Source organism: Mus caroli, unplaced genomic scaffold (genome assembly GCF_978045245.1).
Source record: "Mus caroli unplaced genomic scaffold, Mus_caroli_1 scaffold_8, whole genome shotgun sequence".
Classification (NCBI taxonomy): Eukaryota; Metazoa; Chordata; class Mammalia; order Rodentia; family Muridae; genus Mus; species Mus caroli.
Genome location: NW_028227263.1, coordinates 47,547,018 through 47,563,686, shown reverse-complemented (window position 1 = coordinate 47,563,686; position 16,669 = coordinate 47,547,018). Strand labels below are relative to the sequence as shown.

The 16,669-nt window shown below is 47.5% G+C and overlaps 1 protein-coding gene across 2 annotated transcripts in view; it reads right to left on the bottom strand.

Moving 5' to 3' along the window:
- Nucleotides 1–336: 336 nt before the first annotated feature.
- Uvrag (UV radiation resistance associated) overlaps nucleotides 337–16,669 on the bottom strand; it is a 265,993-nt gene continuing 249,660 nt past the window's right edge. For both annotated transcript variants that reach the window (XM_029479367.2, XM_021167360.3), the window contains one exon: nucleotides 337–2,161. In XM_029479367.2, coding sequence (XP_029335227.1) covers nucleotides 1,459–2,161 — 703 coding nt within the window. In that variant the 3' untranslated portion in view covers nucleotides 337–1,458. The remainder of the gene's footprint in view (nucleotides 2,162–16,669) is intronic.

Sequence of the window (16,669 nt, the reverse complement as noted above, 5' to 3'; positions counted from 1 at the left end):
ATAAGCCCTTTCCTCCCCAACTTGCTTCTTGGTCATGATGTTTGTGCAGGAATAGAAACCCTAAGACAGCAGCTAACAGAAAGCTGGGTCCAGGAATGCCTGGATGTAATATGGATGTGACTGTGAGACCTGTGAGCTAAGGAGCTACAATCCTAATGAGCTGGGGCATATAGCTGTGAAGCATGTCTTGTTTGTCACAGTATGTAAACTCAGATGAGATCAGCATCAGCAGCTGAGATACAGCCGTGGCTTTAGTTCAGGCTAGCCTTGTCACGATGTAATGGAAGAGATGAGGGGTTAGAGGGAAACACCAAACAAAGCTGGGGGGAAATCAGGTCACGCGAAGTAAATTCAACTTTTATTCTTCTTTACAATACATGGATATGTGGATAAATTTTTCTTTTAAGAGCTTGCAACCCTGAGGCAATGTCTGTGGGTACATAATGTATAATGCAACAGCGAATGGAGTCTGAATGTGCAGGGACAATGGACTTAGGAACATAATTGAACACCGTGACGTTGCACACGGCTATGCTTTGTCTACTCTCCTAACCCAACTATCTCACTGTCTCGTGGTCTGCACCCTGGACATCCTGCCTCTCCCTATGCTTTGTCATGTATAATGGCTTCCTTCTGACTGAAAAGTAATAACTTAACAGGATTTATATCTGGGGGGTCTTTATCTGGGGTGTGTATTGCCAGAGGTGTGCCCAATTTTGGACCACATAAAAACTTTGGCCCCAAAGAAAGCTGGCTGCCATCTGACTGTGGTAACCGTGAGGTTTCTTAGGGTCCCCCGGGGTCCACCACAGGACAATTTTTCATGAGGGTATGGCACACTAAACAGAGACAGAACATCATTCCTGCTGGCTTTGGACTAGTGGGTTTATTGCCCCATCTTTCAGGATGCATGGCCTACCTTGAGGAAGCAGGGCAACAGCGGGGTCTGCAGGCTGACTATGGTACTCGGGGCCGAGGGCCCGGAACAGAGACCATCACGCTGTTTCTTATTCTCAATCTAAAGGATGGGCACAGGCCTCTAAAGGGTGGAAAGTTATTTTTGAATATTCCATTTTGCAAAGTGTTACAAATGATGGAGAGGGCGGATGCTTATGAGAAACTAAAGGTGAGGTCCTTCTGTTACACAGATTCCCATCTTCCCTCTGAGGAGAACACAGAAGTGTAAATAAACCGCAGACAAATGCCTGTAACGGGACTTGAGCTGTAAGCAGAGGGTGACCTCTGCTCGGAAACAACCGCCAGGCCTGGAAAGCTAATCTCACAAACTGGCCCCACTGGTACCCAATGACCCTGAGTCCCCTCTGTTCCCAAAGTCAGCCTTTCCGAGGAATCTGCTCCACTGACATCATTTGTGTCGGAATTATTACAAAGATGAAGTGCAGCTCGGCCTCGGGGAGGGCAGCGGCTCTCCCTGGTCCTATGGTCTGCCTGCCTGCCTCACTTGTCGGAACTCCTGCGAGGCCGGCGGAAGCTGGACACGTTCTCGCTGAGGGCGTAGATCCTGCGAGAGAACTCCTCAAACTCCCCCAGCACCTGCTCGTCACACTCCACCGCCACCGCACTGTCCACGGGGATGCAGCTGAGTGCCTCCAACTGGTCGCCCGAGGTGAAGCCTGTGGCTTCCAGCCCGATGATCTCTTCTGCTTGCTCCACTGCACAGCAGAGCTCAGCTGAGGGGGCCGGGTGGCACGGGCCTGGCAGCAGGGTGCCGGCAGGGCCAGCCTGCTCGCTGGGCAGTGCAGTGCCATTCACGGCTGCCAGGTGCCCAGGCAGGGCTTCCCCCTGCTCTTGGCCGGAGTCCGAGTTTCCGAGGTCTCCGCTCACACCGCTGCCCAGGTCTACTTCTGCTTTCTTGTTTTCTTTGGAGAAGTCCAGGGAGGTGTCCAGGGAGGAGGACAACGGGGCGACCTTCCTCTCAGAGTCTCCCGAGGTGGGCGTGGCCACCCCGGGCTGTGTCAATGCCGAGTTGTAGCTGGGAGGAGGGGTTTTGTACTGGAGTCTCTCGTTCTCTGAGCTGGCCCGCTTGCGATGGACTTTATCTGGTGACGGGATACCTGCAGAGAAACCTCCATCTGCACCCCCAAACGTGGAGCTTTGTCTCTTCGGGACAGGGATGGCATTGGAGATGTGATGTCTGTCACTAGAAGGCAAACAAAAGCGAGAAGTAACTTTCTGCTTTCGAACTCAGGTTACCTTCTGGGAACAGAAACTGGAAACAATATATTTTAGAATTGAGATTAAAAAAACAAAAACAAATGCCCGTGCAGAATTAGATGACTACCAACCTTGATTGATATAGCATTTAAAGCAAGCAACACCACAAAGCCTGTAGAAGCTCACTTTGGTGACTTCCTTTAATTTAAGACGAGACTACCCAAGGTAGGATGAGGGACAGAAAGCATGTCACTTGGGGAGGAGCTGGAGGCTCTGGTTAGACTGGGTCTACACAGAAGTGTACAACGGGCCCAGCCATTTCTGTGAGTGATGCCAGGCCCTGAGGGCTTCCATTCTGACCGTGACTGTTCAATCCTATGAAAAGTGCTCATGCAAGATGAGTTGCCATGGTAACTTGCTGATGGATGGCCTTTCCAACACTCAGTACTCATCACCAAGGAAAGAGAACCACACAGAGAGCATCAAGGGAACCCTTCTTCCTCTTTAATAAAACATTACCACAGGAAATGGCTTCTCTTTTACAAGGCTGGTCACACACGTTTTTATAATACTTGGTCTGCAGTGCCTACTTTGAGCCAGGAAAAATAATCACTGTCCAGCCACACCACACTTTAGAGTTTCTTCAGTAACTTGTATATCATTTCAGCCGGGCCTTTACAAAGGCACTGTCAAGAAAGCAGAGTAAATCTGAGACAATAAATAACCATCAATGATGGGAGTAGCGCAGCAGACCATGAGCCACGGTCGTCAGCGAAGCCTGCAGGGAGCGCTGACTGCAGTTACAGATGCTGCTGTGTGGGTGAAACTAGCGTCAACACAACTTTATCAGCAGATGGCACCGGGGCTGACCATCTGACTCTTGTCCTTCAGAGGAGGACACGCACGGGGGTTAAGGGGCTTGTCACTAGGTAGGACTGAAACCACAGAACAACTGGCTACTACCCATGCTAAGTCTGCCGGAGGAGGAGACACAGAGGCAGAAGTTAGAGGGAGCCTCCAAGCTTCCAATCCCGCCAAAGGTGATTTCTAATTATTTTAGCAGCACTACTTTCAAATTATAATGTCAGTTAAGTGCTGTGACAAGAACAAAACAAAAACAGGGACCAACAATGTCTCCTGTGTGCACAGTCAAGCCTGCAGTCAGATCACCGCTCCCCTCCCGCCTGCCTGCCGCGCCTTCTCGGGATCACACTCTTTTGTTACTCACAAAGTGTCCCTCCATTGGCCTGACACATCTCACTCAGCCAGACCAGAGCACGGTATCAGTGAGCTTCATAAGAAGTGCTCCCTGGGATATTTATCAAACCGGGCAAGTGGACCAGCAAAGGGCTGTTTGTGGCTAAGAAAAAGCAGAACCCAACTGAACAAAGCCTGCTGGTCTCCATCTAGGTTTTCAGTTACTGTGTTGTCAAGCCCACTGTGATCGGCTTAGTTACGTCTTCTTGGCCAGCCTCGGTTTCCTCTGGATGGTCCTGCAGGGGACCAGGTAAGCACATCAGACAGTACCAGCAGCCCTCAGCCTGTTGACTTGGGATGGACAAGATCAGGACAGAGTGGTTGGAGAGGGCACTGGGTGTAACCCCGGCACTTCACAGCTTTTGGCTTTGAAGGGTAAAGGCCCTGATACCCTCTGTGTGGCTCTGGCACCCGGCCCCTCACTTCCATCTTTGCTCCTTGGTTGACAAAGGTAGGTGCAGGGAATGCATCCTGACACCCAGCTGTGGGCGGGTAGGAACACATCTTACAGCCCTCACTGGTTTTTATACCTCTCCTCAGCTCTTCTGGACTCTGTACAACAAACAGGGAAGTGATGTGATTCCCCTCCCTGCACACCCTCCTGTTACATCCTTAGCCCCCAGAGCCCATGCCTCTGCCATGGGTGAAGGCAGGCTGGTGAGTGGGTTGTTCTAGGCTAATAACTACAGCTGTCTTAGACTCCGTCTGCGCCCACAGTCCATACTGCCATTATGTTCCAGTTCTACCAACTCTGTGTGCATCCTAAGACCAGTGGAACACAGTTGCACTCTACAGAGGGGCCTCACTAACTCAAAGCCTGGCTGTCTACCCCTCTCTCCTGTGCGGGCAGACTTGGGTGTTTTCTGGCATCTTCTGTGACGTTCTTCTCTGCATCACTCAGGTACTGGAACAGCTCAGGAAATGAAAGCGTCTGACACAAACTGGAAAATTATCAAAAACCATGTTCTCATATAAACGGTAAGACGGAGCCAGATGTGATGAAGTGCATCTGTAGGCCTAGCATGTGGGAGGCTGAGGCAAGGGGATGGGTGCACAGGGCACCTCAGCTACAGAGTAAAACACTGTCAGTTATTCTGAGAATCTGCAAGGACGGCTACATCCCATCGCTTACCTTTTTAGCCAACTTCTGTCTTCTCCCTCTTAGTTCTGAGTTATGTGAAATGGAAAACTTTTCAAAGATTTAAATATTAAAGTCTTTCACACAATTTAAAAAAGAAGTACAAAAAAGATATTTCCTGTTGACTGGGCTACCGGTATGAACCCGTATCACTGACCGAGTGGAGAGCTGCAGGGTTTTGAGGACTCTGGGTGCAGGGTGTGGGCTGCTTTTGTCCCTCCTGTGACCCAGGTCTCAGACTGACCAGTTTCCCTGCTCTTTTAAACTGTCACCCTAAGGACTGCGTGTGGCGTGCATGTAAGCACGGGTGTGGTGGGGCACTAGGTTTTGTTCTGTGAGCTCTGGGCATTGAATACTGGAAGTCTCAGACATGGTGTGCTTTAGATGGGAACTTTGCAAGATTAAAGTCAGTCACTCAGAATGGGTGTGTTTACATTCAGAATCTTAGTGATATTCCAGACTTTTAAGACATCTGAGCTCTGAGTAGCTACAGTATGACATGATGACAATAAAATTATACATTAATGATGCATGCATTTTTAATTATCACAGTAATTTATACTCGCAGGAAAACAACATAAATATAAACTACATATAAAAAAACCCTACCATAAGCTATTACCCATCAAGTAACCACTATTAATTTTGGATGTTTTCCTTTTAAACTTCAATTTTATGTATGTTTAATTAAAAAAAACCCACATAATTATGTATCCTGCTGTCATATGTTATTAAAATCTCTGGGTAAATATCATTTTAAAAGGCTGCTTTAATGAATGGAATGTTGTAATTTATTTAATTATTCCCTCATTTTTAGGATGTTTCTAAACTTTTTACTGTTAGAAAACAAACGGCTGTTCATATCTCAGGCTGATGATCTGAGTTTAATCCTGGGATCCACAGGGTTTGGTGGTGGGGGTGAGGGGGGCAACTTAGAAAACTTGCCCAATAAGTAAATATAAGTAAAAATGGCAGCAATCAGAAATACTAATAACTGACTAAAAAAATACAGATAATCAGGTTTTATTTAAGGTACTTTTTGTTTGATTATATGCCACGCACTCTGGTTGAGTCAGCTTGACAGTCTGAGAGGCCTGGAAGCCACTCACGAGGCAGAGAGTTTCAAGGAAGCTCACCTCCTGGAGCGTTGGCGTTCTCATACTCACTCTATTCCCGCGTTAGTCTGGTGTATGGATCTATGAGCTCTCTTTTAATATTTTATTATAAATGCCTTTTAAGATTGAATTCTGATATAGCTAAGCCTTCGCCAGTGTTCCAATGTCCTAGAAAGTCCTTGAGCAGACCATGCATGGGCTTGGAATTCAGTAAGAATGTTGCCTATTCAGTGACATTCAGAATTGCCTCTGGTATTACACTATCACTTTGAATAAAAGCTAAGTCACTGCCCTACACAGAAATGTACCATCATCTAGGAAGAAGGAAGTTTGAGACCTAAGGAGGAACCAGAGTAGATACTTAAAACTATAGATAGCTGAGTTACACCCATACACACATATTTACAATGGCCTAGGGGGAAGGTGGACTATACAATAGACTAAAATAGGAACTATGGCAAGGCCACAAAGCCCTTGACCCTGGCTTCTAAGATTAAGTGAATCTTAGGTGGAGCTCTTTTTGATCCCAGTTGTTAACAATGAATTCTATCCCAGGTGGTTCCTGTCAGACCTTCTGTGTTTGTATTCCTCTGTTTTGTGTAAGAATCCAGTAACCTCTTTGTACCTTGCAGGTGTGTCACCCAACTTCCCTATTTTCTTCTGTATAAAAAGTTTGATGCTCGATTTGACAAATTACATTCAGATTCTACACAACCTCTCCTGCATCTGTCTGTCATTCCATCCTACGCTTTGCCCACCTGCCCCAGAGACCCGTTCCACACAGACAAAGGGGCCCAGAGGGTCTACGGCAATTATAGCCTTACTTCATGACTATTTTATCTGATTAAAGAGTCTGAAACTCAGGTTTACTAATTGTGACCAATTTTTAAATGCTATTGACAATTTGCATTGTACATTATGTAAACTGTGATTAAAAAGATTTTCTACACTTAAACTCACAACACACACGCTCACACCCACCTACCCCCCCCACCCCACCCCCACAAGAGGCTTGTGGATACAGCTCAGTGACGAGGGCATTCAAGCTTAGCATGGGACATGGGTGAAGCCCTGGGTTCAATCTGCCAAGTCGCCAGTGGGAGGAAGGCACGGGGAGAGGGAAAGCACCCCCCCCCAACCCGTCAGAAAGGATGCAGCAGGAAGCACGGATGGCAGCCCTTCCTGACCCCAGCCCCTGCTCAGGGCCTGGGCGTTCCGAGCCCTAGCTGCAGAGCCTGAGGTTCAGGTAAGCTGAGTGAGCTCACCGCCTCTCCTTAGTCCCTTGCCCTGAGAGACTGAGTCTTCTGGCTTGCTATGTGTTCAGACTAGAAACACTGTACCTGGGGTTTAATGCTACAATTAGAAAGAATCTATTAAAACAAACCAACAAACCAGCTATCCTAATTGCAGATTTATTGGGCAGAGTTTAATGGGAAAAACCAAAGGCAGAGCCTGTTAAAGAGCCCACCGGTCGGGGCAGCTGAGTGACCAAACCTAGCTGATGGACAGAAAGGACTTCTCAGGAGCATGGGAAGGAGCCAAGTGGCGTGGAGTTTAAAGGTCAAAGAGGACATCCTGGTTAGGTTTGGATTTTCCTAGATGAAGGTGGTGGCTGCCTTTCTCATTGTGGGAGCCCACAGTTATCCAAGCCAGTCACCTTCCCTGGTCCTTACAGCTTTATCTGAAGACTGTTCTCTGAAGAAAAGATATTCAGAGGCCTGGACTCCACTCCCAGTGCAGTTGGACTGTCCCTCTATTTGGGGTCACAACTGCCCCATTTACTGGTTACCTGACCAGGGGCAGCCTTTCCCTCTGTATCATAGATTATCTGACCTTGCTTAAGACTAAATACTTAAAATTGTTGGCTAAGCAGGGGGTGGTGGCACATGTCTATAATCCAGCCCTTGGGAGATGGAGGTCGAAGGACCAGGCGACACAGCAAATTTGAGACACGGTCTCAAACTCCCAACTAAAACAAAACAGAAACCAACAAAACAAGGCATCAGTGTGGTTGTGAGGGTGAGAGAGTTGGGGGGAAAGTACTGAATCAATGGACAGGATTTGCCTGCGGTGAGCCGGCAGTGTCTTCCCTCTTGAAGTATGAGGTGAAGAAAGCTTTGAATAAAGGAGAAAAGCTTAAAATGCCCTATTTAGATGATCTACCAGCTGCTTAGGGACCACAAGATCTTCCCAGAATCCTTTGGGGTCTACATTCCAATTTTCCCTGAACCCCTAAAGCCTCATTTTTCTCTACATATTTATCTCATGGAGAGTTTTTTTGTAAAAAGGAAACCTCTATTTCCCTGACCTAAGTCAAGAAGACCATGGGCAGAAACTTAATAGCCTGTACACGAACCTGTGGTGCCACCACCTGTAACAGGGCAGAGCCCAGTTTGACTCTACCATCCTTGGCCCACCTCCTCTCTTCATGCCCTGTTTGTGACTGAAGCCAGATGCTCCTCTGAAGAGAAGTGGTTAGGAGAGAAAACCTCCAGTGGGAAGGTCTAGCCCAAGAGGTGATTCTCGACATCTGACATCTTCTACTTGTCTCTGGCCCTGCCATAAACTAGTTACGGCAGTGCGTGGCTGGCTATGGTGGGTGGCATAGGCATGTAAGCCCAGCACTTGGGAGATAGATAGAGGCAGGAGGATTAGGAGTTTAAGGTCATCTGCAGCAGCATACTTACTGAGTTCAAGGCCTGCCTGGGATACCCAAGAAAGACCTTGCCTTGAAATACTACCGCTACCAACAGGGGCTGGAATGCTTGGTGTTCTTCAAGCTGAATGGAGGGTTTAGTTCTGAGCACCCATGCTGGAAGGCTCACAACTGCCTGTAACTACAGCTCCGGGGACTCCATGCTCTTTCCTGACATCCTTGGGAGCTCACTGTGTTATCTTAAAAGACACAGGAGGACTGGCCATGAGCTCGAGGTTGGCCTGGGATGTCATTAGTGAGGTCCAGGCCAGCTAGGGCTATACAGTGAACCTAAAAACAAAACAAAACAAACAAGCAAAACACCCAGCAAACCAAAACCAAATAGAAGGATTAAAACGAGGAGTTAAAGAAAAAATCTGTGTACAACAAACAGGTAGTCACCAAGTTACCGCTCAGAAGGCTAACACCGTGAGGTGCTATGTGTAAGCACCCATTAGCAGCTTTACACAACACCACATAGCTATACAATGTCACACAGCAAACAGCACCCCCACTTACATAAGAAGAAACTGCCACACGGAGGTCAGGAACGTCACAGGGCCCCAGGTAGAGCTCTGAGCTCACAGATCTCTAGTGCGTAGTGAGTACAGATGGCTCCCACCTCTGTCTTGGCTCCCACAACTTTAAGGCCCCTGCTGTCAGCAAAGTGCCTCCACTTGTTCGTTCGGATTCCCCTGGAGGGGAGGCCCGTGGGTAGCACCCCGTCTTTCCTTCCTAGAGCCCTGTATGCTGTGAGGGGTTCTCACACCAATTACAATTCAGAAGTTAATTTAGCCACGAAGCCATATAAAATATGGAGGGAGAGAGAAAAATGGAACAAAGAAAACCCATGAAAAGTTCCTACATCAAGAGAGTTCGTGAAGCTGGGCTGGCTTTATTTTCATATGACTCCTCCCATTCTCTTTGAGATCCTCGGAGGAGGAACGTTTTATCTGTCTACAGCAGGGGCTCTCCCTATTGCTTCATGGGGGAAGCTACAGCTCAGATGCGCTTTCCCTTCTGCGGTGTCTCCTCTGAGGAACATTATCAGATCACAGCTGGCCACAACCCTAAATCCCGATCCTCAGGGTTCCAGCCAAAATCTACAGCTACGACTCAGGAACAGGGATGCTTAGAAAGAAAGGGGGCTGGGGGCTGGGCTGGGGGAGGGGGAAGGGAAACTTTTAGATAACATTCACAGCCCCGCGCCCCCCTCCCCCCCTGCCTGCAGCAGCCGCAGCCTCTCGCTCTATCTGGCTGTGTTTAGGTTGGGGTCCGGCCATCAGGTTTGAAGCTGTAGGCCCTGCTCTGCGCCAATATCATGTCAACTGTGCTAAAAAGCAATAATCGTTTCTCACCTTCTAAAAGATTACTGCTAAAATAATGCAGAGTAATGACAGGGCTGTGCCCGGCGCCAAAAGCAGGTCGCCAAGGCGAGGCTGAGGTAGGATTACATCTTTTTGGCAGCTAAGAAATGATGACATAAAGTTAGTTTAAAACAAAACAAAACAACCTCCATACATTAGACTGCTATTCTCTTTTCAAAACGTAGCCAACGGTGGGATTTATCTTTCTCCCCTCTGCTCTTTGATCAAGTGGAAGTCAGGGCCTCTGTGGAAGCCAAATTTAACAGCTAGATCTTATCTCCCAGGAGAGAGAGTGGGGTTAACAGGGTTAAGCAGGGGTCTCCTGCCCACAGGCGAGGGATCTAAGGGCCTCTCACCATTACCAGATAAATGCAAGTGCTTAATCTTTGCCCTGGATGCTAACAAAAACTCCAAACAAAATAAAAATAGAAACAATCTCAGGCCCAAAGCACAGGCTGAAATGTGTGTCAGTGGCCACCTTCCCCTGGGCTCTGTTTAGAAGGATTTCTGCCAAAGTCTGACGAAAATAAGCAAACAGTATAAAAAGGCAGAGCTGAACATGGAGCCTTTAGATGGTCTCAACTGAGCAGTGATGGAAAGATGGATCTGGGAAGACAGAGCTCACGGGCAGAGGACAAAATAAGCAGCCAAGGCAATCAGATCCCCAGGATGTGATGGGGTGGTCGGCCACCAAGCATCCCGGCCTGGGCAACGGGAGCCAGTTTAAGGGAGTAGGCCCTACGCAGGTTAGGGACGGTGGTGAAGAGCATCTTGCCCGAGCCCCTCCTCAAAGCTGAACTCCTGGGATGGGAACACAGAGACTGTCCACGGGCCATGGGGAGGTCCTGGGATGGGTCAAGTCAGCTCCATCACCCATCAACTTTCACGTTAGGACATCAGGACAAATTAATATACTGAAATTTCAGTCAGGCATCAGACATTCAGGGGACTATAAAATGGTCTGCAGGAATAGACATAGCCCATCTTGATGTCATTTATGTGGTGTGTAAGTAACATCCTCCAAGAGCACGGAAAGAGGTCCAGGAATGACAGCTGGAGGTCCCGTGCCTCGTCTGCACAGCACTCGAGACCTGGGAATAGTAAACTGTTTATGCTGAAATCCGGGAGAGGAGAACCCTCTGCCATTTGCCAGGGAAGCCAGGGGAACAACAGTCTCACAGAACCCAGCCTCAGAAGGAGCCCGGCAGGGAAATTAAAGCCCTGGCCTGAGAATGCTCTCAAAATTTAAAACCAGCCTTGGAAAGGAGCTAAAGGAAGCGTGAGACTCCAGAGGCCAATGACAGAAACTGTGAAATGAAGGTTTTGAAAGATATGCTAACGCTGAGCTACCATCAAGTTTCTAATAAACCCTGACATGATCTAAACCACAGGACTCAGCTGCCTGCTGCTCTAAAAGAAACCCAGGTCACTCTGCCACCACAGAGAGGGGTGCTGTGGCCTTGGACCGGATCCCCTGAGTTACAATCGGTCCCCAGTTAATCACTGCTCCATAGCAGACTGAGCACTCTAGGGGTCCTTTGGGGTCCACTGAACTACTGAGGGGTGCAGCACATGCTTAGTAGCAGGATGAGGAGCCGACACACTTACTCAACCCTGAGTACACACTGAGTGTCTACTACACACAGGCAGGCACTAGACCTGGGATCTGACAGCAATGGATAAAGCCACACCTTTGCTCTTATGGGGTTTATAGCTAGTGGTAGGGTCAGACAAGGGCCATAGAACCCAAGACACAAATGTAAAATGACTACCTCAGACATGTACCATGTAAGTGTGAACACAGGATAAGAGTCCATGATAGAGAAATAAACTGAAAAAGGCCAAGGTCTTCAGGGTCGATAGAAATTTTCACTAGCTGTAGAACAGAAGAGGGCGCCAGATCTACTAGGGCTGGGGTAATAGGTGGTTGGGAGCCACCATCTATACCTGGGAGTGCTGGAACTAGAACCCAGGTCCTCTGGAAGAACAGCAAGTGCTCTTAGCTTGTGAGCCATCTCTCCAGCCCAGACCTTCTCTTTTTTTGTAAGCTGATTTTTCTCACGTATTTTTTACAGAACAGCCGCCCAGTACAACATGTTTTAGACAAGGATCCCTACTCCCACCCCCCAGCACACAGTGACAGATCTGGGAAAGCAGGAAGGGCCCAGAGTGGCTGCAGCGACTGCAGGCTGTGCAGTGGAGGGGAGAGAGGGGACACTGGCAGGGCCTGCCGAGCTGAATGCGGGCAGGGAAGGAGGAGGCCTGGTGGCTGAGAAGCTTCACGTGCCGAACAGAGAATATGGGCACACCACAGGCTTATAGCCCCAGCAACAGAGATACAGAAGCAAGCATGGACAGAGTATGCTGTGCAGAAGCAAGAGGCTCAGCAGAAGCACTAAGAACAAGGTGAGGCGGAAGGGGGCCTAAGTCTGCACCTCTAGGAGCAGACCCCTGGTTTGTCATCTGTTTGCTTTGGCTGTACTGGGGATTGTGTGTGGAAGGCAAATGTTCTACTACTGAGCTCCAGCCCCAGCCCAACTCTAGATTTATAATGAAGTTGAAGATGGAGAGTCTAGGATAACGCCAGGGTGCAGCCCGTGGGCCGGATGAAAACAGCAGGCAGTAATGTCAGGATCTCCTTGCTGGAGCAGCAGGTGGAGGGTCCTGCATGTGGAGCACACGTTATTCTAAACACAGCGTGAGAGGCTGTTTTAGATGAGGATTAAAGCTGGATTCCACACCGGCTCTGTTCACATCTTAGTGGTCTGACGGATGTGTCATCTGTGAGTGAGTTTGTCCCTCAGGCCCTTGACTTCTCCATTTGTAAGTTGGGAAAGTATAAGTCTGGACTCCTGGGTTGTCAGGAGAGTGATGGAGGGGTTCCTGGCCTCGTAACCTCTGGTAGGCTGCAATGATATATCCCTCAAGTACTCACTCACTGGAGAACTGCTGTACAGCAGCACAGAGAAGGATCTCAGCAGAAACCCACAACTTGACAAGGTAGGAACTGTATTCTAAGCTGAGCTTAAGCCCAGGGATTAATGACCAGTGGTCATTTTGGGGTTGGGTTAGCAAAGAGCTTATCAGTAAGCTTTCTTGAAATCTACTGTAACTATGAACTCTGGAGGCAGCTATCTGCTAGTCCTTGTTAGCATGTGTTAAAGGAGGCCTCCTGAAAAATAGTGACCTTTTCTGTGAATTCTCTTCCCATTCAGTTAAACATAACCACCCTCAAAAACCGGATCCAAGTGCCACTTCTTTCTCGGAAGCGCCTCTGGCCATGCCCATCTGAGCAATCTGTTAGCCACACCCTGACTGCAGGACTTCTGTCACCCAGCTTTGCACTAGTGCACATCTCGGAACCTGTATCTGCTACTTAGCCCGTGAGGCTCTGGAATAAAGAGATGCATAAAGAAGGTCCCTATCATTACCAGGTTTCCTGTAGCCAGAGAATAAAATAAATATAACACCTCAGTGTGTGCTATGTACCTTACAATGAGAAGGGAGCTAGCTGGATGCTTCTGCAGAAGAGGCTCTATCTAATGGGCACCATGGAGGACGTGAATCAGGGAGAGAAGGGAGGGAGGAAAACATGGGAGTGAGAGCATGGAGTCTCTCTCTCTCTCTCTCAGCAGGAAGCTAGAGAAGGAAGGGCATTTAAGACTGAATAACATGCAACCTGTGTGTATCCAGGCCTTATATATAAAGCAAAGCGTGCGTGGGGTCCCTGGCATTCTGCTTGAGCTCCAACTTTCCACTTTGCGATTTATCTCTGTATGGAGCTCACAGTGCATACAGTACCGTGTACCCGGGGCTTTCAATACGGCTGTTCTGATTTGAGGTATGGCAATTCTAAGATGTGCTAGATGTAAAGGAAGCTAAAATATCTTATTAGTCATGGTAAGGGTCTAGAGCAAAGATTCAGTGGTTAAGAGCACTTGCTGCCCTTTCAGAGGACTGGGTTTGGTTCCTAGTATTTACATGGCTGCTTAGAACACCTCAACTCCAGTCGCAGGGGACCCAATGCCCTCTTCTGGCCTCTCTGCAGGAACCAGGACATGTGGTGCACATAAGTATGCATACAGCCATATAAATAAAGAAGTCTTAAGAAAATAATTTTTAAGTAGTGAGTATATGTTGGTATTATTTTAGCTAGATAATTTGCATCTTATTTGAGTTAAATCAAATATGTTATTAAAAATGAACTTACCTGTTTCCTTTCGCCTGATAAAATGCAGCTGCCAGAAAACTGCTGCTTGCCTTTGCTGCTCATGCTGGTTACTTAGGCCTGACACAGACACACGCAGGGGCCTTGACAACTGTCTGTCCTGACAGTGTTCCCATCTCAGTATTTGGCGGCTACCTTTCATACCGTCTACATTTTATTGAGTAGATATTACTTTATAATCAGGAGGAGCAAACAGAAATTAGACATAAACATGCAAAGCAAACATCTTCAATCTGGATCAGACTTGCAGGCGGAGGAGAACGCAGCCCCAGTGAACAAAAAACTGTCACTGGCAGAGGTCTGCGCACAGAGGATGCTGGACAGCTGTTCTCCATCCTGACTGAAGACAGAAGAAAGCGGAAATGGGTGTTAACCGCAGGAGGGGGGCTGTGAGTTAAATATAGGGAAGAATTTCCTGAAGTGAGGGTGTTTAAACTCTGGAATGAGTTATGGAAGGAGCCTGTCTCCCCAACCCCCCCAAGGTCTTTTAAAGTCCCACAGATGCCCATATGCCTTGTGTGTTCCAGTCCAGAGGTAGGGAGATGGCCCATCAAGGCTATCTCAAGAGTAAAGAACTCCAGTAAAGCTTCCTCTCTCATTACCTTTCCACAGGGCTCCGCCCTTTGTATTAGGACGCCAGTCCAAGAGCCATACTCTCAAAAGCAGGCCGTGACACTTAAGTAGCACTCTTGAGACTTCAAAGACAATGTCACTTGATCTAAATTTAAAGACTATCATCAGCTAGCTGTGGTTTTAAGTCCCTTGGAGGTCACCTGCCAGAGGCCCCGCTCTGAATCTGGCACAGGCATGACTAAGGGAAAGGATGAGGGAAGATGTCTGTAAGATGGGAGGACTTCCAAGCTCTGACTGCTGTTGCATAGTGGTGATTTTGAATGCACTGTTGCTTACTATAGACAGATGTTTACTGAAACAGCTGTGTCTATGTGTGCCAACCTGTCATTTCAGCCCTTGAGTCTCCCACTCAAGGGGGGCCAAGAGTTTAAGGCCGGCTTTGGCTACACCAGACCTGTGTCAAACAACAAACAAACACCCACCCTAAGTTCCAGAGTTCTTGGGTAAGGACCTTTTCCTACTATTTCTACTTAAAGCTGTTGAGCTCTATTCTCTTTCTTTGTAAAGGAAAACAAGACTGTAGCATGTGGGAGCAGGGAGGATGAGGAGCAGGGAGGGTGCGGAGCATGTGCAGCAAGGGTCTGGAGAGTCTGCCAGTGAAGAGAAGAGCCCCTTACCTACTGAGTCACAGCTACTGTGAGAGACTACTGTGTGAGAATGTCCTGCAAGGCGTGCCCTTCAAAACATTCAATTTGTCACGGCTACTTTGGACAATGTGAACTAGGCCCAGACAGCATGAGCTTTGTTTTGAAAATCCCCTTCATCTCTTGCACTGCACAAGATGCATAGGAGAAACTTGAATTGTCAAATGCATGAAAATTTACTCCATTGGGTTTTCTTTTAATTATTTTTTTACTCCATTGTTTTTTAAGATTTAATTCTGTGTATAGGTGCATAAGTGAGTGCAGTACCTACAGAGGCCAGAAGAGGGCATCACACCCCCCTGGAGTTGGCTGGAGTTAACTGACACCTGTGAGTTGCCCAGTTCAGGTGCTGGCAGCTTTGCTTGGGACTTTTGGAAGAGTGGCAAACCCTCTTCACTGAGCCATCTCTCTAGCCCAATTTACGATTTTATATAGTTCTTTTTTGGTTTATAACCCCTTTGGCAGATATATCTCATTTGTTCTACATATCTATGCTTGGGAAACAGGACTGGTTCTATTAATAAAAACAACTTGATATTTAAAAAATAATTTATGAAATTTAAGTGATACAGCAGAAACCGACATCCATGCCTTTTGACCCCCAAGCTGGGTTCTTTCTCTGCTGTATCACATTCTCTTGCATGAAGGTAATGGTGAATTTATGTTTTATGGGCAGAAAAAGTAAAATTTAGAATACAAATTTCCTTTATAAAGCACAACAGAGGGTTTTGAAATCATGTTTTTGTCAAGTCTTACTTCAAGAACCGCAGTGTTCACGGAAGACAAAGACTGCGGGTGAGTGCGCTCAAGCCCCGGGGTGCCCTGCGCCCTGGGTTCTCTTCCTGCTTCTTAGCTACAGAGCAGGGACTGTACAGAGGCTGGATTCCAGCATTCCAGTTCTCATGGGTTTTACAAAGCTTATGAGGTACCTGGGTAAGCTTCCTTCAGAACACTGCCGGCCTTGCTATGTATCATTCTAGAAGACTCTGGATTCGACTTTGGGGGTGCCCTCAGGAAGATAACGGGTGTCAGGATAATGGTGCCCAGTATCAAAGGGATGTAGACGCAGGGAAGGCACAGAGGAGACATCAGCATGCATGTGACAAGGACTGTTCTCTGTGGCTGTCATGTGATTCTGTCAAGTCAACTGTAAGCCTCAGTTTTGAGCTGTGAACCACGATCAAGGCCCTCGGCTCTCTCAGGATACATACAGAAAGGTTTTTAAGTAAATGGATTTTTAATAATAAGAATGTAGAAGCTACCAATATGTACAGGTAAACAGATTGTAGAGTGCTTTTCTCTGGGTCTGCAGAAAGGTTTAGTTATAGTTAACATTTTATACCATTAGTGTTTAAGAGAGTAAGCCATTACATAAAAACACAAGAAACACATGAATACCTATTTGTAAGTTAAAAAC